The sequence below is a fragment of the Chamaea fasciata genome, unplaced genomic scaffold (genome assembly GCF_029207755.1).
Source record: "Chamaea fasciata isolate MVZ Bird 193981 ecotype frontalis unplaced genomic scaffold, bChaFas1.0.hap1 SCAF_16, whole genome shotgun sequence".
Lineage (NCBI taxonomy): Eukaryota > Metazoa > Chordata > Aves > Passeriformes > Sylviidae > Chamaea > Chamaea fasciata.
The window spans coordinates 2,332,429-2,359,790 of record NW_027094101.1 but is presented as its reverse complement, the minus strand read 5'-3'; the positions used below and the strand labels follow the sequence as shown (position 1 = coordinate 2,359,790).

Sequence of the window (27,362 nt, the reverse complement as noted above, 5' to 3'; positions counted from 1 at the left end):
CGTGGCCGGACTTTGGCCGCAGCGGGAAGGGACGGGGCGGACGGGGCTCTCCGCCGTCGCTCCCAGCCGCGGCGGGATCGGAGCTCTGCTCAGCGAGGAAACGCCGGCGGGCAGCGGGCCGAGGGTTGGGGCGCAGCGCCCATGGGTGCGGGCAGTGCGCCGTGCGGGCCCCGGGTGAGTGGGTGAGCGATGCGGCCGCGGCGCCGAGCGGAGCCCCGCGGGCCGGAGCGCGGCTCTGAGGGGACGCGGCCGGCACTCGGCCCTGCGCGAAGTCGTGTTTCCGTCACGGGCTGCTGTGGCGAGGACTTTGCCTCGCCGGGACCAGCGTTCGCCTGGAGGCCGAACAGACCGTTCAGCTGCAGTAAATGGGATGAGCCGAGAGTGAGGACGCAGGCCGGACCCACTACAGAAATACCTTTAAAAGGGCTCGAGTGAGTCGGTCAGTCCGGACTCACGTAGATTTGCATCCCCGAGGTTGATAAACTCCCGCCATAGTTTGCGAGTCATTTTCTGCTTCCTCTTTCCGTCATGGCATTCCTGTCCCCAGCCCTGCTCTGCATCCTTCACTTCCCGATTGTTTCTGTTTCAGGACTGGAACCAGACATGGCATGCAGACATCCCAGGACTGACCTGGTGCTTCCAGAGCTCCATCATTGCCTGGATCCCTTGTGCCTATCTTTGGATCTGTTTTCCTTTCTACTACTGGTACCTCCGACACAGAAACAAAGGCTACATCAGGATGTCCCGCATCTTCAAAGCCAAAATGGTAAGGGCAAAGCATAGGGTTTGGTCCAAAAATTAGCTCAACTTTGACGCAGAGCTTAACTTTCCTAAATTATTAATTCTTTCGTGATGATCCATCTCTGTGGGTTTTTTTACATTTACTGACTCAGGTCAGGATAAATCAAATAAAGTTTTAGGAAGATATGTCGTAAGATCTTCTCTCCTGTACTTCCATTTGATTCCCTTACACTTCCCATAACATTCTCTGTCCCAAACCTGATCTTCCACCTCTCCAGTCTTAACTGCCCAGGCAGCTTGGATCATTCAGTTTGGTAGGTTGTCCCAGCATTTCAGTTCATTCCAGTGTGTGTTTTTTTGTCTCTGCCCCAGGCCCTTGGATTCATCCTGGTAATACTGTGTTTTTCTAATGTCTTCTTCATGGTGTGGGAGAGAAGCCAAGGAATCCCACAGACCCCAGCATCCTTCACTAGCCCTGCCGTGGTGGGAATCACGATGGTAATTCCTCCCTTGCTTGTCTGCACATGGCCAAGCTTAGCCCTCCTGGGACAGAGCTTGTATTCCTGTGGTTCTTGCTGTCTCTAAGCACAAATTTGGCTGATGGGGAGTAGAAGGCTGGGGATGCACTTTGTGCCTCTCGGCTGTATGACACACCAGGGGGTTGGGGCAGGCCACGGTGGGCAGAGCACCCCTGGCAGGAGCTGAGGTTTCAGTAGGGATTAGAAAGAGGTCTCACAACAACGAGACAGGATTTCATTTCTCATAACCACAGTATGTGATTTAGTATGGTTTAGAATGAAATGTGATTTCTGTTCAATAAATAAGTGCCTATTCTCTCCTTCTGTCATTGCATCTTCATAGCCTAAATCCTTCCAGCCTGCTGGCCCAATTGTAATTTTATTACTTGCCTTCTCTGTAGACATTCTTGAGTGCAAAATTGCACATACAGCTTTTCAGTGTTAGTCTCTTAGGAACAATACCGCAATTCTTAACATCTTGAAATGTTTGGGCAAGAAGCTAACTGATTTTTCTCTGTTGTATCATTAATTTGGTAACAATGTTTGGCATTCCATTACCAGGTATTTATTTGGACAAATTTGTACTTCCTCACAGGTCCTTGCCTTGTTCCTTACCCAAGCAGAAAGAATGATGGGCATCCAGTCTTCAGGGGTCCTATTGATTTACTGGCTGCTCTCATTTGTGGCTGCACTTGTGATGTTTAATTCCAAAATTCAGCATGCCCTGGAAAGAGTAAGTGAGATCACATACCTTTAATGTGCAGACTACAAAGTCTCTAAACAACAGGGCTGGTTTTGTCTCATTGCCTGCAAGGGGGAGAATCAAATTCCTCTTTTAGAATATGTGCTGAGAAAAATGATTCATGACACTTTGTGGTGGATGTTTATTTGCAGAGGTAGAGTATGAGAAGCTCTTTATCTGGCTGGTTAAACATGAAGTTTGTTAACCTCATTTTCACCAGTATTCTGTTCCTCAGGGCTTCCTGGAAGACCATTTCCACCATGTTACAACTTTCCTTTATGCTGGCCTGGTGCTAGGAGAACTTGTGTTATTCTGCTTTGTTGATCACCCTCCCTTCTTCTCTAAAGCTGACAACAATCCTGTAAGTATGAGGTAGCTTTACATAATGCTTTGCTTCATTGCTAAAACAGGATTTTAAATACATGGGTATACACAGGCACACGAGTGATGTAAGATGCATCATTCTGTAAAAAAGCTGACAGTTTTAAAAGGTAACCAGCAGAATTTGGGATAGCAGTGCTCTGTCTCTCTAAGTTTTTCAAAACTAAAAACCTATCCATACTCATGTTTCTTGTCACTGAAACCAGTGGATAGGGCTTCTGTTGCCTCCCCTAGTGCTGCTCTCCTGTGCTGCAGTACTCTGTTGGTGGTATGAGTATGGAAAACTCTGTGCTTAACAAAATAAATCTCTGGATATGAAGAATTTTATTCTCTGTTCTTCCATCTGAGACGTTATGCAAAGTCAAAATCTCCAAAATCTCCCAATTCCAATGAGCCTCCACAACACTATTTCATTGAATGGGGAGGGGGGATAACTCTGGTTGCTTTTCCTGGGGAAGTACAGAAGGGAGCTATATTCATCTGACACATGCCCTTTTCTATGTAGAAATATCACACGTGTTTTCTCTCCCATCAGAATCAGTGCCCAGAAGCCAGCAGCTCTTTTCTTTCCAAAATCACATACTGGTGGTTCTCTGGGTAAGAAAACAGAAGATGTGGTTTTGCTACAATATCAGAAGAAAGCAGCAGCATCAGGGATCAGAGAGGGTGTAGATGGCAGCCAGTAGGAAATATCTCAGCCCCTGAGTTAGCTTATGGAGTGAGGATTTAAATTACTTCTTTAAATTATTTCTCTTGTGAGGTATTCTCACAAGATCAAATTATAAGAAATTAATTTACTTTTCTCAAAATAGTTTAAATGCAAATTTGTGATTCTAGATAATTCTCTTCTGCCTCCCAGATACCCCTCCAGTGCGCTCCCAATCTTGAAATAGATCTCATCAATCTCAAAAAATCACTGTACACCAACCAGAGCCCTCTCTGCCTGCCAGACCTTGCTGTAACAAATGCTGGGAAAGGGGAAAACAGTGAAGAGGGCACAGGCCCAGTGTGCTGCTGAGCATTCAGAAATGAAACAATTACGTTCCTTAAAATAATTCCACTGTGATCAGGTCTCATCTGCTTTTCATGGAGCCCAGAGAAAGTTAAACTGAACTTTCTTCTCCACTACCCAAGACTGTCAGAATGGACTAGAAATTAAGGCTGTCTTGCAACCCCCCCATTGTGCTGACAGAAGATAACCCAGGGATTCGAAGCAAAACTGCTGTTCCTGGATATTCATATTTACTGTGGGGCAGGAGAGTCTTGAGCAGGGCTGTGATGTCAGTGCCTGTGTGCTCTCTGTGGTGCACTGCCTTGATGCCCCTGTGTTCTGGCAGTGTCACACACACCACAGATGCTGCTGTGCTCCCCTGACTGCAGTCTGTGTCCTCCAGGCTCCTCTGGAAAGGCTCTCAGCAGGCCTTGGGGCTGGATGACTTGTGGCCAGTGAGGAAACAGGACTCCTCTGAAGAAATTGTTGCCTGGGCAGAAAGAGAGTGGAAGAAGTGTCAGAGCAGAACCCAGCAGTGAGTATTTGATCTGGAGAGCACATCATGGGCTCAGCTGGGCAGTTCTAGATGATCTATTCCACTCTTGGAAGCACAGAACTAACTTTCTGTGAAGGGGATCAGTTTTTAATGAGCTTTTACACTGGACATGGGATGAGACCCAGTGTGAGATATTTACTGAATTTTTTGAAGGTACAAAATTCCCAAGCTTTCTTCAGTTGTAGCTAACTTTCTCGTTGTTTCTTCCTTCAGAAAAATGGAGTCTGCTACATTTAAAAAGGGTCAGAAAAATGAAAGTGGCAAAGCAGGAGCTGAAGAGACAGAGGCTCTACTGCAATCCAAGCCCAGTCAGAGCGGGCCCTTACTGAGAATGTTTTGGAGCATGTTTGGAACTTACTTCCTTCTCAGCACTGTCTGCTTAGTTATCTGTGATGTCTTCTTGTTCTCCACCCCGAAGGTACTGAGGTATGTGCACATTTATGATGTATTTCTGTCACATGTACAAGATTGCCGTGTGCATGAGCTCGGAGATGTGTCTGTCAGCACCCACACACGCACACAAACAACGACCTTCTGAAATTTGCCCTTGCTGATGAAAGGAGCTCAGGTGTCATTTGTGCTAAACCCACTGTCAAGTCAGGAGGAACAGAAACAAAGCCACAGAGTGAAGCTGTTCACACTGTCTGCACTGCTGGGCTCCAGCAGTGGGAAGGACAGGATGCACCAAGCCATTTGACAGCTTCACTAGAACAGGAGTTACTTGATGGTTCTATATATCACATCATTTGCCACGTGCTGTAATTTTAAGGCTCCATGTTCTCTGGCTAATACAGAGCACGGCTGTGCATCCTACACATCTTAAATGGCTTTGTTAGTTGATAAAATGCTTTGTGGGTTCTGTTGGTACAACACCAACCTGCATTACATTATATTTTCGTGGGCAGAATCCTTTCTTAGTCATCAAGACTAGGAGAAGTTCTGGAAATATCAATGACTCCCTTAGATTACAGCTACCATTCTGCATATTTCTGACAAATTCATGAAAATCAGGAGCCATTCTTAACACTGAAAACTAGGTCTACCCAGAGAGGATGATGAGATCAGAGATTGCTTCAAAGCCACGAGTGGCTAGATTTCAAAAATCAGGATGTTATATCTTCCAATTCTTCTGCTATTTAGTGACAAACCCAGAGAGAATACAGAAAAATCACCAATATTTCTGCCAGTTTATTTTTGCGTGTCTGGTGTTTCATTGGTTCTGTGTGGACTCAGCAACATTTTGCTCCTGTCTTGCAGCCTTTTCCTGAAGTTCATTGAAGATGAGGCAGCCCCAAGCTGGCTTGGCTATTTCTATGCCTTCAGCATGTTCCTGCTGGGCTGTCTGCAGACTCTGTTTGAGCAACGCTACATGTACATGTGCCTTGTTCTGGGGCTGAGGCTGAGAACTGCAGTGACAGGGCTCGTGTACAGGAAGGTGAGGCTGCAGCTCTTTTTTTAGCTTTGCTTTTTTCTAGCCCTACCTCAGCAGAAATAATGTACATTTTTCGTAGCAATGTCAGGGGAGATGTTGTTAGTTTCAGGATGTGGCTGTCCTGTGTTCATCTCTGAGCAGTACGTGGCAGGTACATTTTTCAGAGTTTTCCTAAGAAGGAAAAGCTAAGAGAAGGAAAGAGCAAAAATCAACATGAACTTTCTAATGCTGTAGATGATGGGAAAAAGGAAAGGAAAAAGGGAAAAGGAGTAAATGCTTCATCTCAAAGTGAAGTCACATGGCCCAGGTAGCAGCATGGTTTCAACACCTGGGGCTTGACATTTTTCTCTCTCTTTGTTCTCTATTAGGAAGAGAACGTTGTTTGACTTTTGGACCAAAGCTGTTGTTTGATGATGTCTTTTCTTTCTTCTCTGCCCTGTCTAGATCCTGGTTATGTCAAATGCCTCGAGGAAAGCAGCAACCACAGGTGAAATTGTTAATCTGGTATCTGTTGATGTGCAGAAGCTAATGGATCTGATTATCTATTTTAATGGGACCTGGCTGGCTCCCATTCGGATTATCATCTGCTTTGTCTTCTTGTGGCAGGTAAAATACAACACTATTGATCAATCCCTTTCTATTCTAAATATCAAAGGTGGTTCCAAAATTCTACTTACTGGTCTGAATTACATGAAATTGCCGTATTTTTCTTAGCTCTGTAGCATGGTGTACTCACTTTTCTCTCTGAAAGACATTTTTATTGATACAGAATCCTTGTCTGATCCTTCAGTCCGTCTTCTCACCTGTGTATTCAGCATTCAGTCCCTTTTAGGAGACTGAGTATGGTTATTGTGAGCTGGCTGATAAACTTCTGCTTCAGATTTTCCTGTCACCTCTCTTTACAGCCAAAAGGTGGTGGCCCAGCGTAGGCTCAAAGTCCAGTTCTAGCTCCTTGGCATAGTCCCAGAACATAATGGGGAATGGTCTGAAAAAGCAGCTTGACATACTTCATCCTGAAGCCTGACTACCAGTGAAAGAGTTTGAAGCAAAGTTAGATGTCATTCAGAAAGAGTGTTGGATGCTTTGAATTTTATAGGTATCAAGGAGTTTAGCAAGGAAAGAGAAAAACCTATATTAGAAATAATGGATGATAATCTAAAAGATCCATTTTTAATCAATGTATGGTACTTTCTCAGCAGTACAGAGCCCTGTTGTTTAGTCCCTGTTTTTTGCAAATGGAATCGTGAGCAGTATAGACACAGGTGATTCACAGGAGCTTTCCAGAGGCCTTTGAGGTCTTCCTTTACTACCCAGGATGGATTGTGCCTCGTGCCTGGCAAGATGCTGTGACTGTGCAAATCAGTAGCCGTGGTCCAGGCTGGTGAGAAGTCATCATCCCTTTTCTAATGACGTTGCCAAGTTGAATGTGGTTGGAGCATAATTCCACTTTCTTTGCTGGTGTTCCCAGACATTTGTGCAGACAATACCTGTAACTCTCTGTGTCCACCAGCACTCCCCTCTCCAGCCGTCCCTAGGGAGAGGTAACTAACCCAGGAGAAACAAGTGTTGATACATAATTCTCATGAACACTGGGATCCAAGAGCTGTCCCAAGATAATGGCACAGGATAATGCCACCATTTCATCTCGTGCAGACGAGCTGGGTCATTTATGCTGCAAGAATACTTTGTTGAGGGTTTGGGTTTGTTGGTTAAGGAAAACCTGGTGCTGTCTGGAGTCACTTACTCCGTGCAGCCACAAGATGTCCTTGTGAACGCGTCCAGGGACAGTCGGGAAGAGCCGGGCATGGCTTGGATTGCCGGCGTGCCTCTGGATCGCCCTCAGCGCCGGTCTAGGTCCTAACAAGGGAGCGAATAAATTCAGCACAGCCCGATGACAGGAGTTATCCTGCTTGCAGAGTTAACAATTCACAGTGCTTAGGCGCTCAACTCCCAGGAAAGGCAAAGGCAAGATTAGAATAAAGGCTTAGCCAGAGGGATGTTATGCACAAGTTCAAATAAGAGGGAGGAAAAGCAAGGGAACAAAAAACAATCTTTCTAGTCATCACCAGAAGTTCTATCTCTTTCCTTTTGTCTCCTGGCAGCTTCTAGGGCCATCTGCCTTGACTGCAGTTGCTGTATTTCTTTTTCTTTTGCCTCTGAATTTTGTGATCACCAAGAAGAGGAGTCAGTTTCAGGTACATTTTGCTTCATAAAAATGAAGTGGTTTACTGAGTTATGTGATTACTTATATTTATTATTCATGCTTACCATGACTGTCTGAAGTAACATAGGAGGATTTCAAGCCTGCAAAGTTTCTTGAAATTTAGAGTAAGCTCTTCCATGTTCAGCCTTTTACTGTGTTTGCCCTACTTTTCTGTTGTTTTTATGTACTGCCAGTAAAAATAAAGCTCTGAAGATGAAAAGTAAAATATTTCCCAGCCTGGAAGATTCATAAGCAAAACAGTATACACTGCTCAACTGCAGGGAAATTTATTCAGGACTTGGAGGCAGGAATAAGGTATTTTTCCTCAGAATAATTGCACCATTAAACATTCAACCTATTAAATGATAAAACTCAAACATTTATTACAGGAAACCCAGATGAAACATAAGGATGAGAGGGCCAAACTCACCAATGCCATTCTCAGTAACATTAAAGTAATCAAACTGTATGGCTGGGAGAAAACCTTCATGGAGAAACTGCTTGGAATCCGAAAGCAAGAACTTCAGGCCTTAAAAAGATCTCAGATTCTCTTCTCAGCATCCCTAGTTTCTTTCCATTCATCAACTTTCCTGGTGAGTGGATCACCGTCCTACATAAAACGTTTGCTGTTACTTCCATTTTTCATTGTAGTCCTGCCTGGTCAGATTTTTCCTATGGAAAGGTAAAGATTATATCTGCCCGGAGGAGCTGGAGGTCACAGGAGTTGCTGTGGCTGCTGCACCAAAACCTCCTTAAAGCAGGACAAACATCCAATGATCCAACTTACTTGTGTCACCAACACACCAGAGCTTTGCCTGTGGTACCTACAGGCGGGGCACCTAGGGGTGATAGCCTGGATTTAACCAAATGGGTCCCACAGTCTTGAAGGGCCTGTCACCCCTGAGCCATTCTGAAGCAAGTGGTTTGCTTGTCCTTTGCTCCCTTTCAGATCACATTTGTCATGTTTGCTGTGTACACCCTGGTGGACAACACACACGTGCTGGATGCTGAGAAGGCCTTTGTGTCCTTAACTCTGATCAACATCCTCAACACTGCCCACTCCTTCCTGCCCTTCTCCATCAATGCTGCTGTCCAGGTGAACTGCAGGCCCTGTGTCTCTTCCTTTGGCCATAAGGGGTTTTTACATATCCCCATTAACAGGTAAAGGCAGGGATTTCTCAGGGCTCTGCACATCAGCTGTTTAATTGCCGCTGTGAAACCTTTATATTGACAAAATAGTCAACAAGAATTACTCCTAAGTCTTTTGTAGCTCAGCACAAGCACCATAGATCTCAGAGGGGCTTCCAGTTCTGTGTTATTAATGAGAGAAATCAGAATAGGTGGAGCAAAATCTCCATAGGGGAGACCCTGCTAGTCCAGGCCAGAGGGAAAAGCAATTCACTGTTCAGTAAGAAATTAGGAAATTAATTTCCCTCTTACACTCCAAGACTGTCACAGGTTTTCATGTACAGAAGCAATCACTGGAAAGATTGCAGGAAGAATTGGAAGAAAAAGTACCAGTTTCACTGAACCAAAAGCACAGAGAAGGATATCAGGGTTTTCCTTAGCTAAGTGGAAATAAAGACAGGTAACAAGGAGGAGCTGCCTTTGGCCATCTAAGCCTACAGCATCTGCAACAGAGCACTAGCCAATATTCTAAGTGGGTCTTCAAGCTGAGTCTTCACTTTGGGTTTTTGCTCTCTTTCTGCTCTAAATCTTATTTTCTTCTGTGTGCTGCTTCATTTCAGGCCAAAGTTTCCTTAAACAGGTTAGCAGCTTTTCTGAGTCTGGAAGAACTGAATCCTGAGAGCTCAAGCAGAAACACTTCTGGCTGTGGTGAGCTTTTATCTTAGCACTTTTGTCTTATAAGAGGAGTAATTTCTATTGCTTAGCTTCTACTCAGGGTGTCTACCATAGTCAAGAAAAAAATATTTGCCCCTTACTGTCACTTTATCTCTCTGGTCTCATTTTTTCTGACAGTGAAATCAAATCTGGTGATTTACCCCTTCTTTTCATAATAAAGGTTGATTTTCTGTAATATAAATACACACTGAAACATAAAATAACATAAATTGGGACATTTCTGTAGCTACCTTTGCATTTACAAGTGGTCTGCCTCTCTTCATGTTTTAGTACAGGCAAGTATCACCATAAGAAACGGGACTTTTTGCTGGAGCAAAGAAACTTCTCCTTGTCTTAGAAGGTACAGACTCATCTCTCAATACTGTAGGTCAGGCTGGATGCTGGATGAACTGATTCCTCAGGGCCTTAGTGAAACCAGGGTGGAATATCCAGAGGCGACTGAGTTTGCTTCATATTCAGTGTTGAATTCTGAAAATTATAAAATCAGATAAGGCATAATCTTGCTTTTATGTTGAGGAGCACATAAATGGGAAGGTGCCTCTATCTGGATGTTGCTTTATTATATGGAGACTGTTTTATTTATACAGTTTTCATGCCTAAATATGAAATTACAGTGATTTAAGGCAAAAGAAAAGCAGAAGGGATGGAATGCAGCTATTATATATGACATCACTTCATGCTTATTTCAAAGGGCATTGACATTTTTAGAAAAGAAAAGCTTTGAAAAGTTCTGGTGTTCAGGAATGTTCTGTATCCAGAGCTTTGGGCTAGCCTGTCTCCAGAGTGGGGATCTGGGTATGAAAGTCAGATGGGGATGTGGCTGGAGACGTCTGAAGGGATGAAATCAGGGGATTTACTCGATCCATACCCAACAATAGCGCGGATTTTGATAACAATTACATTTATTACAACTATTTTCTTTTCAGGAAGTGCATGTAAAATGTGGTAAGAGGCTGCTCTTTTCCCCACAGCATAGAGCTGAGCGTGCCCCGGGGCTCTCTGCTGGCCGTGGTGGGGCAGGTGGGGGCAGGCAAGTCCTCCCTGCTGGCGGCTCTGCTGGGCGAGCTGCAGGCCATGGATGGCTCGGTGACTGTCAAGGTGAATTTTCCCCTCAGCACTTGCTTCTATCACTTGGCTGCTTCCAGGAACTGTAAGGTGTTAAGCACTGCTTCAGGTGCTTGAGAAAAAGCCATTTGCTGCTGAATTTTAGCACAGGCTGTATGTATCAGCCCACGTTTAGTTACCCGAAGGTGCTGCTGACCTCTCAGATGAGCCTGAACTTTGGGAATAGGAGCTGGAATAGTACTGCAAAGATCCAGTTCTATTTCCCCCTCTGATGGTGAGCTGAACTGTCATCCTGGTAAATTGCATCCTGTACTTGCACCTCTCTTTACTCCCCTGTAAGGTAATAAACAGTGCAGACTCATATTTTGCAAAGCCTTCTAAGAACTGTCAGATTTCCATAACTGAGGGAGCTTTTCTTCTAAGATGGGTTCTCAGAGTGTCAAGTTGAGCTTATGGAAAAGTTTGCTAACATCCTTCCACTTTTATAGGACTCTGCAGCTTATGTCCCCCAGCAAGCTTGGGTTCTAAATGCTTCGGTGGAAGAAAATATTCTGTTTGGGAAAGAGATGGATGAAACGTGGTTCAGTAGAGTGACAGAGGCTTGTGCACTGCACCCTGATTTGGAGACCTTTCCTGGGGGGCAGAAGAGTGAAATAGGAGAAAAGGTACTGCCTTGGGTTTATGTTTTGGCCAACTTTTCCCTCAGTAGCTACAACTTCAGGTGACCTGCTTAAAACATCTGCCCCTGAGTAATTACAACTTTGGGAGCTGTGATGAAAACACAAAAAAACCAAACTCCCAAGGGACAGGTGCTCAAGAATTTGTGGAAAGTTGGGGCATGATGTAATTTAATTTAAGCCCCCCTTTTGACGGATTAACCAGAGACATGAGAGATGTTTAAGGCAAAAATCAACACATGCAGGTCATTCTTGGGTGCTCTTTTGCAGGAGAGAGGAGTTGTTTCAAGAGACTCTGCCTCTGCAAAAGCCTGAAAGGGAGGGAGGGAGGGAGGGAGGGAGGGAGGGAGGGAGGGAGGGAGGGAGGGAGGGAGGGAGGGAGGGAAGGAAGGAAGTGCATTGATTTAGAAACAAGGAAGTCATAAAGGTTCAGTGTAAAAGGGAGATATGCTGTAGCTTTGGAATAAACAGAGTCCATCTGTTTTCCAGGGAATCAATCTGTCTGGAGGGCAGAAGCAGAGGGTGAGCCTCGCCCGGGCCGTGTACCAGGCAGCCTCGATTTACCTGCTGGACGATCCCCTGTCAGCTGTGGATGCCCACGTTGGGCAGCACATTTTTGAACGTGTCCTTGGACCCAAGGGTTTACTGAAGGACAAGGTGTGCCATGAACCTGAACAGTAAACAACTGCACAATGTCTCCAGTTGCCAGAGCGCCCGAAATGTTTCCAGTAGGGTGGGTTGCTCAGTTTGTCAAAGGCTCACAGATGCTTTTTTACAGTGGCAGCAGGGGATGGGGAACCTCTGCAGGCCACACAGCACCTGCAAGTCCTGCAGGAAATCTCACCCAGGAGGAGGAAGGCTGTCTTTATCCTCATGCAAACCACGTGCCTAGTGCCAGGCTTACTTCCACAGCGAGTTTACAGTTCTTTTGTTCTTTTTACAGTTCTTCTGTTGACTTCCAGCACAATTCAGAAGAGCTGCCTGCTCTTTTCCAAATTCTATCACCATGATGTCTAATCCCATTACTTTTGAATAGTTCAGTGGCACCGTTACAGTTTTCATCACTTAAGCAGTTCTCCTCCATTCTTTTTGCATTGGTTGTGTTTTGTTTTTCCTTGGTATTCCTCTGCTGTCAGGCAGTCTGGATAAACATGGTTATATCAGAAGGGTTGCTAGGGCAGCTTTATTGGATTCATACTATAAATTGCCTAGAAACACTTGATTAAGTTTCGCATGACAGAAGGAAAACAGGGAAAAGGCAGTTTCTTGCATTAGAAAGTCCAATAAAACCAAGATATCTGATTATAAATACCTTTCTCTCCATGAGGAGTGGTTGCAAGTATCAGAATGTAACTATTGTTGTGAAACACCATGACTGGCCAAGAAGAATATATCAGACTTAAGGTGTACTCAAAGGGCTTGATTGTTGTTAGAAATGCAGAATATGCCAACTTATCTAGGGAAAAATTACTTTTCTTATGTCCTTACCTCCAATTATCTGTGCAAATATGCTCAGAAATGTAAATAAATGGAAATGCCCTTTAATTCCATTCAGGCTGATGAATTTTTGAGGCCTAAATTTGATCCTGAAATACCGATACCAGCACTGACAGCAGAACAATTGTAACTGTTCCTTCTTTATTCAAGCAGACTCGTGTGCTGGTGACTCACACAATTAACATTTTGCCTCAAGTGGACAACATTGTTTTTCTGGTGGATGGAATGATCTCAGAAACTGGTTCCTACCAAGAACTTCTTCAGAGAAATGGGGCCTTTGCAGAATTTCTTCGTTCACACGTTACTGCAGAGGAGAAGCCACGTGCTGGTTTTCCAGGTAACCCAGATGGGCTGGGTTCATTCTTCCTCGGTCTCTCAGTCAGTTGTTCCCTTCATATCACATCTGTTTTATTACAGACATTTAAAGCAGAGATCCAACCACAGTAAGGTGTCGCTTTGTGTGGGGAAAAATATACCTGTCAAATCAGCTGACTCATCACCTCAAAACTGGTTCTTGAATCCGTATCAGTAGACAATAATCATGCAGTAAACTATTACCTACTATATGTGCTATTCTTCCAGCCTCACCGTCATATTTCTACCTTTAGAAATTTTTAAAATTAATCTTTCCTCCATATTACCTGTCTTTCAAAGGCTGTATAGGACAAAGCAGAATTCTAAAGCATTTAGAAAAAAACTCCATTTATTTCACAGCTATGGGAGACACCAAAGGCACTGTCACCACTGGAAATGGTCCAGCTCAGGAGAAACCCCTCAGGTAAGCCTAAAGCAGTCTCAGACACTGAAGAATTTACTCCAGAAGCCCACACAAGCCTACATGGAGGCTCTTACTGAGGACGATACAGGTTTGGGATTGAGCTGTAAATTAATAACAAGAGTAAACCAGCAAAACGGAAGAATAGGTAGAAAGCTGCTCCTGAATGTGGAAGGTGACTGACATTTCTTCTGCATTTCACAAGGAGGCAGAACAGAGCTCAGGTAGAGGCTCCTTGCTGCATTTGGTTGCTGATCACTTCCTTGTGGAGCTGTAAGGTCAGGCTCATCCCAAACCAGTTCCAGAGAGTGAATGCTTGAAGCCTCTGCTCCTCAGTGGTTTGACAGAGCCCAGTCCCTGTGACAGACAAGGACAATGGCTGGGGTCACTCTGGAGGACCCTGAACACTGCAGCCCTCAAAACAGGCGTGGATTTAGGGGTGGATGGGTGGCTGAAAATTGAAAGGATTTTTGTTTTCTTCATGAAGTGGTGATTCACTAAAACCTGCTGTGGGAAGGGAAACCATTCCTGTGAGCCAAGACTGTACCAGTGCTGAAACCACCAGGGGAGCATTAACCAAGGCAGAGACAACTCAGCATGGCAGGGTAAGCACCTTCCTGCAGAGGCAGGGACACGTTCCATGGGGATAACACACTGATGGCAGGCAGGTCAGCTCCCTGCCTCAGCTAAACCAGAGCCAGGGGAGTCAGCTGAGCTGTACAAGTTTGCCCTATAACTGAGACAAGGACATATACTAAGAATAAATGAGAGCAAGAAGACAGAAACCCTGAAAGAGGCAGCTTTTTCTTTAGGGAACCCCAGCACTCACCAGACTGGGATCTCCTCACCTCTCCTGATCAGCACAAGCACCCAGTGTGAATGTGACAGTTCTCTCTCACACCAACACCACAGGAAAACCACTGCCTGACATAAAGAAAGCCTTACATGCACTCCAAAAGTCACATGAGCCTATTGCATAACATCCATCAGTTGATAATGATCATTCATTAATGATTTCTTTAAGTATGCCTTCATTATTCATCCATGAGGCAAACAAAACAAGCATCAACATGGTTGCTATGGCTCTGACACATAACCGAGAAATGCCAGAATAAATCATCCCTTGCTTCAGAGCTGCTTTTTTTTTTTTTTTTTGCTCACCACCCCCATCCTCCCAACCTCTCCTGCTCTTTTTCCCCACTTGCCTCTCTGCAGGTCAGTGCTGGGGTGTATGGAGCCTACCTGAAGGCAGCAGGCCTGGCGCTGTGTGTGTACACTGTCCTGTCCTTCACGTGCCAGCAGGCCGTGGCCTTCTCCCGGGGCTACTGGCTCAGCCTCTGGACAGATGACCCTGTGCACAACGGGACACAGCAGCACACAGGGCTCAGAGTTGGAGTCTTTGGTGCTTTAGGAGTGGTTCAAGGTTCGTTTAAGACGCTCACCTGAATTTTCTCTGTATTCCCACCTCCCTTTCCCATATCCAGGATGGTTTCTCAGAATTTAAACAAGTGTATATACCCTTGGGCTTTCAGCTTCCTGGGCCTTTGGCCCCAACCCTAAATGTTTTTCTTTTTTATCTCTTTCCATCTTCACAGCATAAATTAATCATATCAAAGTGCAAGTGGGGGCTCTTTTCCATGCTGAATGAAATCTTGCCTTGGGTAACATAAAAGAGAGAGAAAAGAAGAGAAACTTGTGGACTTTTACATTTCTTTATTTTTTTTCTTTTAAAATAGCCACAATTCTTTTAGTTACTCGATCTAAAAAGAAAAAAATAACACTGAGCAATTTAAAGTAATCCCAGTCAAGCTTATTTTGTGATGAATGAATAATTTGTCCTGCATGTTTAAGTTCCTGAATCCATGCCCCCCCATCAAGCTGGCTTAGAAGGCCTTTGGCCACTCTGTAACTAGCCTACAGCAAGGGCAGCTTACCCTGCAGTTCTGAGGCTTGGTTTAATTCCTGCCAAAGACAGCTGAACTCCTGTTGCACCTTCCTGAATGCACGCTGGTGCAGCATTCACAGACCAAGTGGAAATCACCATCTCCCAAAGGAGAACTCCAAGGTGGGTTTGTTCAGACCTAGTAATAACGATTTCTTTTCTCTTACAGCCCTTGGCAGGTTTGCCTGCACAGCAGCAGTGCTGCTGGGGGGTGTCCTGGCCTCACACCAGCTCTTCCTGCAGCTGCTGAGCAATGTCATGAGATCCCCAATGCTCTTCTTTGAGCAGACACCCATTGGACACCTGCTGAACCGCTTCTCCAGGGACATGGATGCTGTTGATTCTGTCATCCCTGACAAGCTGAAGTCTGTGCTGGGATTCTTGTTCAACTTACTGGAGATCTACCTGGTGATTGTGGTGGCTACACCATGGGCAGCGATGGCCATAGTGCCCCTGACTGTTCTTTATGCAGCATTCCAGGTGGGAGCTCACAGATGCACACACAGGAGAGGCTGAAGCAGCACAGCCATGTCCCTGCAGAAAAGCCTCCTTCCATTTCTTAGGAGTGAAGGCATGCAGAAATCAGTTTCATCATCTCAAGTTGCATCTGAACAAGAGTGATGTCAGTCCCTTTCCCACATCACCTCAGCCTCCCAAAGCAGCCCAGGGCCCTCACAAAGAGGCTTGTGCTTTTCTGATGTCTGAAACAAATCCTACCTAGGGCTATATCCCTCATCTCCATTAGTGTAAATCACATGAAGACCAAAAGCATTTTTCCTTTCCTGCAGAATTCCTACACTACATTTTAATATACCCATGTTTGCCAGCCAAAACTGAGCATTGGGAAAGGGCAAATACATCTCTGTTCTCCACTGAGTAAAGGGCTCAGCTGCAGGAGAAACTGTGTGTAGAGGTTTTGTGGGTTCACCGAACCCTGGCTTCCTTGCCCCATCCACAGGGCTATTCCTGATAAAGACAGGACACAACAGAGGTGGGAACATTGCCTCATCTTTTAGGGGCATCTCCACAGCACGTAAGGTTTTGTAACACAAGGATAATACTATTGCACTTGTTGAGGCCTCCCCAGATTTCCTGTGGGGTACCTCCACAGAGGCACGAGCCTTCTAATGACTGTCCCTTCCATTCCCCTTGTACCAGCACTTCTATGTCACCACCTCCTGCCAGCTGAGGCGCATGGAGGCTGCCAGCAGGTCACCCATCTACTCCCACATCTCAGAAACCTTCCAAGGCAGCAGTGTGATCCGCGCTCACAAAGACCAGCAGAGGTTTATCTCAAAGAGCAATTTCCTAGTGGATGAGAACCAGCGAATTTGCTTCCCTGGAGCTGTTGCTGACAGGTACAAATCTGCCCAGCAGCTCCACGAGTGTTCTGTGAAGTAATCGTGTGTTGGGAGAAGGGGAGAGGGCACCCAGCCACAGCTCTGTGCTCCCCTCCTCCTGCAGGTGGCTTGCTGCAAACCTGGAGTTCCTGGGCAATGGCATCGTGCTGTTTGCAGCCCTGTTTGCAGCCCTGGGCAGGACACAGCTCAGTCCAGGAACTGCTGGCTTCTCCCTTTCCTACGCCCTCCAGGTAACCCAGTGTGGAAATAATAACCATGCTTGCCTTTATCAAAAGCAACTTCATTTTAATTTCCATTATGAACTATTTCTGTGCCTTTCTAGATGCCTTTTCCTACCAAATCCTGCTGTCATTGGTGAAATCCAGAGCATCTGGAGCACATGGCCCCTTAGGGAAGGAACCTCATAAACAAATGTATGGGCCATCTTCCTCCTGCACCTGAAAATAATAGTCAAAGCAAGCCCTGGGCAGCTGAAGTAAAGTCTTCAGCACCTGTCTTACCTGCTTGTAGAGTAGTAGCACCAGAGCCTAAGAAAGAGCTACACCATCCTTTAGCATCCAAGTCAGTAGCATTTTAAGGTTTTCTGATGTAATCTCATTTCTCATATAATTAACTGATGAGGAGATCTTTAGAAATAAACACTAAGACAAAGTACCAGGTAACTCTTGAGCTCATTTTCTCTGCCCTAAAGCTTCTTTTTTCCAATGTGGCAGATAACTGGTGTTCTGAACTGGATGGTTCGCTCCTGGACAGACGTAGAGAACAACATTGTTTCTGTGGAGAGAGTGAGAGAATACCTGAGGACTCCTAAGGAGGTAACTAATCCACTGTTGACCTTACTAGAAGGGGCTGAACATCTCTGCAAACTCGATGAGTAACTTTTCTGTTGCACCTGAACAACCTCTAGTTTTCCCCTTCTAAAAGGCTGGTCATGTTTCCTTTAAAGGGTTTTATCCAACTGACTAGACTTGTTTTATAACCTCTGATCATTATTTCCTTAAGACAGTTATGCTTTGGATTGCCATTAAAATAGCTTCACTTGTTAACACTCATGGAATGAGACATTTCCTGCCCATATTTGGAGTATTTATTATGTGGCTTCTGAAGCAACTCTCTGGTAACTAATGGCTCCTAGATAGCCTTTTAGCTGCTAAAGTCTCCAGTGCAGTAATTTTTGTCCTGTAATCATTAAAATTATCTCTCCATATGCCGCCCTGAGAGAGGAGGCTTTCACAGTCCTGTTTATAGGGGCATATAAATTTTTTTTTTTATTGAACCACTCAATGTCAGAACTCTGACATGCAAGCAACGTTCATCCCCATTTTCAGTAAAGAAAATCTGACCAGCATCTTTGGATGAAGTAGAAAGCCAACATCTGCAGTATGAAAGTTAGAGGCCTTTTTCTGGTTTGGGAACAGCAAATAGATTGGGGGGCAGTTGGTACAGGTGTCTTCAGGAATTTCCCATTCCAGTATTGCCATTTGATTGGGTAATTTAAATCAGCCTTTCACACTGCTGTTTGCTTCCATCTCTTCAGGCACCCTGGACTCTGCATGGCAAACTTCAAGGGCAGGTTTGGCCCACTGAGGGAAGGATTGAATTTAGAAACTACAGCCTATGCTACAGGCCAGGTGTGGAGTTAGCACTGAGGCGTGTCAGTGTGACCATCAACGGGCACGAGAAGGTGAAAACCCACTCCTTTGGCAGTGTGAGCAGGGCTGGGCACTGGCCAGGGGATACAGCCCCTGCCTGCACACAGCAACGGCAACCTGGCAGCTGTGAGAAAGCACGAGCCCATCTCCCACAGTGCACACCTTGTCCAGCTTATTACAGCAAAGGAATTCCACTTTCTCAGTCTAGTTCCACATCAAGGCCCTGTTTGAACTGCTAAATCTTGTAATTATTGTTCCCATCAAAGGCTTTTGTGATTCCTTTTCATACAAAACAATTGCAAACTATAAATGCTTCCATTTAAGAAAGTATTGCCAGACTCTGTGAATCACAAACAGCCCTAAAGATGTGTCTCTCATCGAAAGGCCAAGAGGAACTACATGACACGTTTGTCCAACAGTGAAAAAACAATCAACATCAAAACCAAAGCCCTTCCATTGCACTTTACAGATTGGCATAACTGGCAGAACAGGAGCTGGGAAATCCAGCCTTGCAGTGGGGCTGCTGCGACTGGTGGAGGCTGCAGAAGGGGCCATCCTAATTGATGGACAGGACATTGCCCAACTAGGTCTCCACGACCTCAGAAACAAGATCACTGTCATTCCCCAGGTATGAAACTCATTTCCAAAACCCTTGGGTGTCGTGAGCACCTGGGAAGGGTTTATAAAGATGCTGTGAGGGGAGGGACATTTAGCAGTTTCCAAGTTGGAAATAACTTCTCTCCCATGTTCATCTACCATTCAGTATAACATTAGTCACAGATTGCCACCCAGCAGGCAGGACCCAGTAGCTCATTTTTATAATTAATTTCAGGAGTTGTTTGTATTGTCTCTGTGCTCAGGATCCAGTTTTGTTTTCTGGCTCCCTAAGAATGAACCTCGACCCCTTAAACCAATACACTGATGAAGACATCTGGACAGCTTTGGAACTGACTCAGCTCAAGAACTTTGTTGCAGATTTGCCAGAGCAGCTGGAATATAAGTGCACTGACCAAGGGGAAAACCTAAGGTACCTTTATCTGCAGAAAGACAGTGCCAGGGCAGCGTCAGCCCCTGGGCTAGGAGAACAGACCTGGTTGGATAAGGAGACTAATTCCTTTTTTAAAAAAAAAAAAATTCTTTAATGACTGCAAATTGCTGCATTACTGTCCTGTTCAGCAGCATGACATCAAATCATAAGACACTAATGAAGACCTTTCAGACTTAATCAGTGGTGGTTTGCGTTTGTGCAGTACTTAAAACCCTGCAATCTGTTCCAAATGCAGCTCTTCTGGGGTGCCATAGCAATGCCTTCCCCTCCCTTCCTTAGGCTGTTTCATGCTGTTACCTACCTGCAATGCCACCAGCCTCAATCACCCCTTCAGAGAAAGGGAACAATCACCTTTTCATTACTGATTTCAAATGAATCATCTGTTGTGACCCCAGGGAAAAGTGACTACTGGCCTCACTTTACCATCCCTCTTCCTTCTTTTACAGCACTGGTCAGAAACAGCTGCTTTGCCTGGCCAGAGCACTCCTGCAGAAAGCCAAAATCCTCATTCTGGATGAGGCCACAGCAGCAGTGGATTTAGAAACTGATGCCCACATTCAGTCCATGCTGAGGACTCAGTTCAGAGACAGCACCGTGTTAACAATCGCCCACCGGGTAAACACCGTCCTGGACTGTGACAGGTAAAGACATTTCTGAGCAGGGGCAGCTGATGTGACTGGCACACACTGTGGTGGTGAACAGCAATTTCATCTCTGTCCTTGTCGTGTTGAAACCTCCCAGCTTTGCTGTAGGGTTTGGAGGATCTCTCTTAAAGCAGCAGGGCACCAACAGGTTAATCAGAGATCCCCGACTCCCACACGATGCCTTTCATGCTGTGTCACAGGCCTCTCCCACTGACAGCAAAACCATGACTACAGCTCCTTGCATCACCTCAGAGCTGGGAAACTAAGACACCCAGTACCCCATCACAGATCTCACTCCAGTCTCAGCTGCCAAAAACCCCTCCTCCCAAACCCGGCACTTCAACAGTCCCTAATCAGAAACCCTTTCTATCCCAGCACTGTCTCCCAGCTGAAATGCTGCTGGAAAGCCTCGCTGAATAACCAAGTACTGAAACTTATTTTAAAACTAAGTAGAAATTACTAAGTTTATTATAGGTGCTGGTGTATCCCCAAACTTATCCTTCTTTTAATGTTCATAGGATTTTAGTCTTGGAAAATGGCCGGATAGCAGAATGTGATACTCCAGAACATTTAATAGCTCAGAAGGGACTATTCTACAGACTGATGGAAGAATCGGGCCTTGCATGACTCACTCATGGAGTATCCCACAGCACCGTCACCATCAGGAGTAATTGACCTCATAATTGAGTTATTTTGGTTTCTCTCTAAAATGCCTGACGCTCAACCAAAGCTTGTTTGAGCCAGAATTGCAGTGAGTAGATGGAAAGGGGTAACTTGGGATACACATTATTTCCATAGGAAACTCAGCAATTCCACTTCCATTATGTTTCCAGATACCAAAACCTCACTTGACAGCTGAAAATGAGCCAGTCAGGACTTAAATACTTTTCTGGTTATAAAAGCAAACAAGCCAAAAGAGAAAGACCACAGCATTCCCAATTTATACTGTAAATAGAGCCCAAATATCCATCATACTTCAAGATTACACAGATGATTTTTAAAAGCCAAGAAGATTTTATGGAGAAAAAGGAAGAATTTAATGGTAGCAAGGAAACTTAGCTGTTTGCAGTTGATCCTAAGCTGCAGGCAGAACAAATGTTGCATTTTGTCAACATCTTAAGGACTGCTCACCCAGGCACTGTTCTTACACAGCTGTGGACTCCAAGGCAGCAGCTGGAGCTCATCCCAAGTGCACAAACACTGGGGGAGGAGGGAAGAGGAGGCAGGCTGCCACTTAGCAGGGAGAGCACAGGCTGCTGTTGCCACAGCTGGGGGTCAGATCCACTCCCTCCCTCTGCAGGAGCAGGGCCAGCTCCAGCAGGGGCTCAGCAGTGCAGGGCAGGAACGTGGCTGGGAGTGGCAGCAGAGCATCCATCACTCCTTCTGCCCAGGGCTTGGAGCCTTCCCACTGCCAGCTGCCAGGTGCTCACAGCAGGGCATGTCCAGTCGTTGACACCAACATTTTCCAAATGGAATTTGGCCACGAGGAATTGGCATGGTTGGAAGTGCCCTCCTCCCTGGCCCCTGCAGCACGTGAGGAAAGCAGCAGGATCTCACCTGTTGACCTGATGGTTCATTCCTGGTTTTTGTTCTTGAGTGCAAGTTGACTCTTGCATGTGCCACCCTGGTGCTGCAGAGCCTCTGGCATGGTCACCTGTCAGATGTTGCTCTGACAAACCAAAACAGAAGCAAAAGCTTCCTGGGCTTCCCACAGTGTCTGCAGCCAGAGCTGTCCCCAAGTCTCTCCTCAGGAACCACAGGGTGACAGACAAATACACACTGTGAGATACTGCTCTTCACCGTGACTTTTGTTAAACCACCCCATTTTTCTAGAGAGCTGAAATAAAAATAGAATCAACTGTTGAAATGGGTCTCTTCAGTAAACTAAAGCGAATACAACACAGAAAGGGGCAAGGGGGAGTTCCAGCTGCAAAAATCGACCCAGACTGGCAAAACCCAGCAGTTCATTCTCCAACAGCTGCTCAGTGGCTTCTGCACCAAAGTCACGAACAGTTTCTGCTGGACAAGTGCCCAGGATATCGAGGTCCAGTGCCTGCTGCCACACTGGTGCTCAGGTACCAGGAAAGAATTTTTTTTCTCTCTCCTTTCTTCAAATCTCATACTTGAGGGCACAGACAAAACAATTCCAAAACCAGATACAAGTTATGAGTGGTCCACAAAGGTTTATCAATGGATCTCAAAAACGGGCATTTAGAGATACTGAGATAAAAGGTATTTTTCCTTTTTAACTGAGGCCAAAGAGGAACAGAATTGCCCATGTTGCTGGGTAATTCTGAAACAGACATCTTTTAGCAATCTCCAATATAAACATCTTCAAATGCTCCTTTTCCTAAGTTGGTAACGAAGAGGGAAGGCAACAGGAGACAATAATGAAAACACAGTTTCGCTCTGGTGACCTTTGAAAGAGCACATTTTTGCTGTCAGCTAAGCCAAACTAAGATCAAGCAAAAATACCATCAGCTTTCACACATCAAGTTGTGCTGAAAAGGCAAAAGAAAAGCAATTCCCAAAATTACATGTGAAAAACCTGCCATGTTTCAGGTGTGCTGGAGTCCTCAGGGAAATGTCCAAGTACTGTGATGAATCTGGAGCTCAAGTCTCACAGAAGTTATCTGGAAGTTGGTTGAAGCAAAATACATAAAGGAGTTACCTGGAGATACCGTGTAGGAGAGAAATGCTACCTTAAAAAAAACCCTTGTCCCATGATTCCAAGTTTAAGGCAATACTGAAACTGCCAAAGCCGGAAAAATAAATCAAAGGTGTCATGCATTGATTTACACCAAGTTCATGCCAAACACGTACTGTGCAAGTGGCACTCCCCAGATGGTCACAAGATGCACAGGAATGCCAAAATGTTAAAGGTGTCAGTGACCCAAAGCACAGTTTTTCCTGTGCCACGATGTTCCTGTTGTCACACCACAAAAGGATCTTCGTGTGGGTCAGGACTGGGAACACTTACAGAAGTAGCTCTCTTCGCACACGTGAAATAGGGCGGTTGTTGCAGGTCTCCTAAAAATTCTGAGCTGTTTTTTTGGCAGAATCGGTTTTTCCAGATGTGAGAAATCTTCCCTGCTGCAGTAAATAACATCAGCCAAGATGCACCAACTTGCACTGGAATCAGATACAGTGAATTCAGCTGTAGAGCAGCTCCTCTCCCCATTGCTTGCCAGGGCTCTGCTAGGATGGGCTGGAAGGGGAGGATCAGGAAGTGTTCCTGGAGGGTCCCAGGCAGGAAAGGTGTCTCAGCAGTGTTCCTCCCCTGGGTCTCTGCAGGGAGCTCCATCTCCACCTCCATGGACATCACCAGCCACAGCCCTTACCCACAGACCCCCTGCCCTGCCCTGTGCTCTGTTCCTATGAACCATGTGCACCAACCATTCTCCACCCTTCTGTCCATCACAGTGCTGCACAAGTGTTTGGGGATTTGAAAAACTAAAACTCACAGCTCATCCCCAAACTCCCCAACCAGCTCCTGCTCATTCCATCTCCACAGAGATAATTCACACCAGGCTCAGGAGATGTGGCACAGCCAGGCCATGGACACCACTGGGGTGACAAAGGTCCACAGCACTGTGACTCCTGCTCTGCTGCTCCGTCACTGTGAGCTGGTCTCTCAGCAAACCACAAATCAATCCAGCCCTACCACAGCACAGTTACCTACACTCATGGCTTCTTACCCACCACCCTAACAACCCCAGACATCAGGCCAAGCAGAAGGATTCCTCTAAGCAGGAACAACAATTTCTATTTCCAAGGCAAAAAGCTGAACTGACAAAGCAAACCCTTTGTCAAACACAAGGCAAGAAATAACAGGTTTCCTTTCAAACGATTTTTTTACTGCAAGTTCTTTGCAAATATTTGCATTGTCATTACAAAAAATACCAAAGAAATTTTCAGTCTATTCAATTTCAGAGAGTCATAATTTACAAAAAAATAAATAGCTTTACTCTAAGGACAACAATTGTCTAGTATTAAGGTCAGCAATATCAATCACAGAAGTCCACACTCTCAGTGCTGAGTATTTGGATCCATCTGACTTAGTTTGCTTTCTTCCAGCACTTTCCTTTAAAATAAGACTAATCAGAACATTAGAAAAGTAACTTTCTTCTTACCACAAAAAAGATGAAAATTCAACATGGATCTTGAAAACCAGACTCTGTTGCCATTTTAAGTGTTAGATCCTTCCAACACACAACTTTAAAAACACTAATTTTCTTTTTTTTTTTAAAGCAACTGTAACAGAACATTTTCCCACAAAATTTAAGAGTCAACAGCAGCAGCACGGAGGGCGTGTTTCTTTGATATAAGGCTAATGGTCCTTGATGTGGCAGAGCTGCTATGAAAGCACAGAACTGCCAAAGCCAAGGGTGCTACAATCAACGTCACCCTGAGCCCGCAGCCTCTGCTCAGGCGAATCCTCACTGCTCAGCCTCGTCCCCACAGGTGTCACCAGCCCCTGAGCGAGCTGGGTGTAACATCAGGGACTGCACACAGCAACGCTCCAGCCGCTGCACGATTTGCTTCTGGAGTGATTGTCATTCTAGACGTGCTGAAATACTGCTTGGAAGTTGACTGTGCTTTCTCACATCAGCGCTACCGACGTGACAGTGAACTTGCAGATCTACGCTGTAAACACGTGAAACCTTTAGGACAATGCATAAAGCATTAACCACGTACAGTAAATGCCGTAATGAGAAAGTCTGGCACGCGTTTTATTTCACAAGAAGAAAAATCTTTGGACTATAGTACTATATGCCACAAAATGTCCCAAGTGCATCCCACAATAGATGGCTCATGAAATGAGGAATCCGCAAACAAGCAAATAATTTTTGCAGAAATGTTTTAAACAAAAAAAAAAAAGAAAAGGGGGGGGGGGGGAGAGAACTTCAGAACATAAGAGCAGATGAGAAGAAAAAGCTTTTCTGAACTTCTCTGATTAATCACTCTGCCATACATTTGAGTGTAAAATGACAGATTTCAGGTGAAAAATAGGAGTCTCTGAAGTGTCTTGCACAATGTATGAGCTTCTCCTAAAGGTGGCTAAAATCAGTACTAAGGAGAAATAAAAAAATAAGAAAAAATTGCATCTTTCTGTTACTTCCATTGCCATGCTCTGGCTAACTTCACTGTGTCTGAAACTCAGCTGTGTGGTTCAGTCCAGCTCAGGGGAAGTTACAGTTCTCCAAACGTACCACCTCTCTCTTCCCCACAGTAAACAGCCAAGTTCAGATGCTACACCAAGCCTGAATCTTTGGCCATGCTATAGAAAATGCCTTTTTCCTGAAGTAGTTGGTCTGGGGTGCCACACTCCACCACTTCTCCTCTCTCCAGGACTAAAACTCTGTAAAAAAAGGAGATGAAAAAAGAAAAAATGGTCACAATGAGATCCAGAAAGTCAGGGAACATGGATATATGTGTACAGACAGAGACTGCAATCCAGTTATTCTCTGCAAGGGAAGACAGTGCTGACTGTGTGAACAGGCTGAGGTTCTCACTGTCCTTGCCCACCTCTGTGCAGATGGTCCGTGTGGTGCATTGCTTATACAGCACACGGTCACCCAGCCGTGCGCACACACGGCACACGGTCACCCAGCCGTGCGGACACACGGCACACGGTCACCCATGTGTGCACACCCGGCACACGGTCACCCAGCCATGGGCACACACGGCACACGGTCACCCGGCCATGGGCACACACGGCACACGGTCACCCAGCCCTGTGCACACACGGCACACGGTCACCCAGCCATGGGCACACACGGCACACGGTCACCCGGCCATGGGCACACACGGCACACGGTCACCCAGCCCTGTGCACACACGGCACACGGTCACCCAGCCGTGTGCACACACGGCACACGGTCACCCGGCCATGGGCACACACGGCACACGGTCACCCAGCCCTGTGCACACACGGCACACGGTCACCCAGCCGTGCGGACACACGGCACACGGTCACCCAGCCATGGGCACACACGGCACACGGTCACCCAGCCATCTGCACACACGGCACACGGTCACCCAGCCATGGGCACACACGGCACACGGTCACCCAGCCATGGGCACACACGGCACACGGTCACCCAGCCATCTGCACACACGGCACACGGTCACCCAGCCATGGGCACACACGGCACACGGTCACCCAGCCGTGTGCACACCCGGCACACGGTCACCCGGCCATCTGCACACACGGCACACGGTCACCCAGCCGTGTGCACACACGGCACACGGTCACCCAGCCATGGGCACACACGGCACACGGTCACCCAGCCATCTGCACACCCGGCACACGGTCACCCAGCCGTGTGCACACACGGCACACGGTCACCCAGCCCTGTGCACACACGGCACACGGTCACCCAGCCCTGTGCACACACGGCACACGGTCACCCAGCCATCTGCACACACGGCACACGGTCACCCAGCCCTGTGCACACACGGCACACAGTCACCCAGCCATGGGCACACACGGCACACGGTCACCCAGCCATGGGCACACACGGCACACGGTCACCCGGCCATGGGCACACACAGCACACGGTCACCCAGCCCTGTGCACACACAGCACACGGTCACCCAGCCCTGTGCACACACGGCACACGGTCACCCAGCCACGTGCACACACGGCACACAGTCACCCAGCCCTGTGCACACACGGCACACGGTCACCCAGCCATCTGCACACACGGCACACGGTCACCCAGCCATCTGCACACACGGCACATCCATCTCCTCCTGCAGAGGAGACTCTGGGCTGCTCTCTGAGCCAGGCAGAAGCAAGCTGGCAGCACTTCTTGTCAAGGTGTGTGAGGGCCTGTAAGACCCTGCAAGAGCTGGGACAGCCTTCCCTTAACACCTCTCCACACCAACTGTTGTTACACAGCTTCTGCAACTGGCACAGGGAAGTCCAAGTCAGCTTCAGAGGGTGGGATGTGCCCCTTTGGACTCCCTACGCTGTCTGTGCCTAAATTAGGGCAAGACCCAGGAACAGATTCCTGTCCTTGCCTCTCTCCCATTCCCAGTTTGCCCAGACAGGAGCAGCACACCAGCAGTGTGACAGAGGGACAAGAGGAGCTCCCCAGGCCAAGACCAGCCACCACAAGCCACAACACATACAGCCTACCCCTCCAAACAGGGATTCCAGCAGCTCTGTGCAGAGGCAGCTAAAAACAAACCAGGAAACATCCAACTAACAAAAGGATTCCCATTTGAGTGGGGCACAGTGCTGGCCACACAGTCAGCAAGACAAA

The 27,362-nt window shown here is 46.3% G+C and overlaps 2 protein-coding genes across 5 annotated transcripts in view; one reads left to right on the top strand and one right to left on the bottom strand.

Moving 5' to 3' along the window:
• Window positions 1-189: 189 nt before the first annotated feature.
• Window positions 190-24,993, top strand: ABCC6 (ATP binding cassette subfamily C member 6). The gene is made up of 31 exons (XM_066198472.1): window positions 190-381; window positions 590-766; window positions 1,114-1,239; window positions 1,855-1,992; window positions 2,237-2,362; window positions 2,918-2,979; window positions 3,777-3,908; window positions 4,143-4,355; window positions 5,187-5,364; window positions 5,806-5,967; window positions 7,464-7,556; window positions 7,954-8,157; window positions 8,514-8,660; window positions 9,313-9,400; window positions 9,698-9,767; window positions 10,399-10,525; window positions 10,981-11,157; window positions 11,659-11,826; window positions 12,820-13,003; window positions 13,381-13,444; window positions 13,929-14,046; window positions 14,657-14,864; window positions 15,553-15,863; window positions 16,542-16,741; window positions 16,848-16,974; window positions 17,458-17,559; window positions 18,282-18,428; window positions 18,866-19,024; window positions 19,257-19,423; window positions 19,891-20,085; window positions 20,607-24,993. The coding sequence occupies exons 1-31, from the start codon at window positions 190-192 to the stop codon at window positions 20,713-20,715; spliced, it is 4,671 nt and encodes a 1,556-aa protein (XP_066054569.1). The 3' UTR covers window positions 20,716-24,993.
• ABCC1 (ATP binding cassette subfamily C member 1 (ABCC1 blood group)) overlaps window positions 24,320-27,362 on the bottom strand; it is a 46,130-nt gene continuing 43,087 nt past the window's right edge. For all 4 annotated transcript variants that reach the window (XM_066198217.1, XM_066198216.1, XM_066198218.1 and 1 more), the window contains one exon: window positions 24,320-25,450. In XM_066198217.1, the coding sequence (XP_066054314.1) occupies window positions 25,342-25,450 (109 nt within the window). In that variant the 3' untranslated portion in view covers window positions 24,320-25,341. The remainder of the gene's footprint in view (window positions 25,451-27,362) is intronic.

Excerpts from the sequence above, each read along its gene's own strand:
- ABCC6 (XM_066198472.1), top strand. The coding sequence starts at position 190 with ATGCGGCCGCGGCGCCGAGCGGAGCCCCGCGGGCCGGAGCGCGGCTCT. Across the intron at positions 4,356-5,186 it reads TCCACCCCGAAGGTACTGAG|CCTTTTCCTGAAGTTCATTG; the intron begins GTATGTGCACAT and ends CCTGTCTTGCAG. Across the intron at positions 14,865-15,552 it reads TGCTTTAGGAGTGGTTCAAG|CCCTTGGCAGGTTTGCCTGC; the intron begins GTTCGTTTAAGA and ends TTTCTCTTACAG.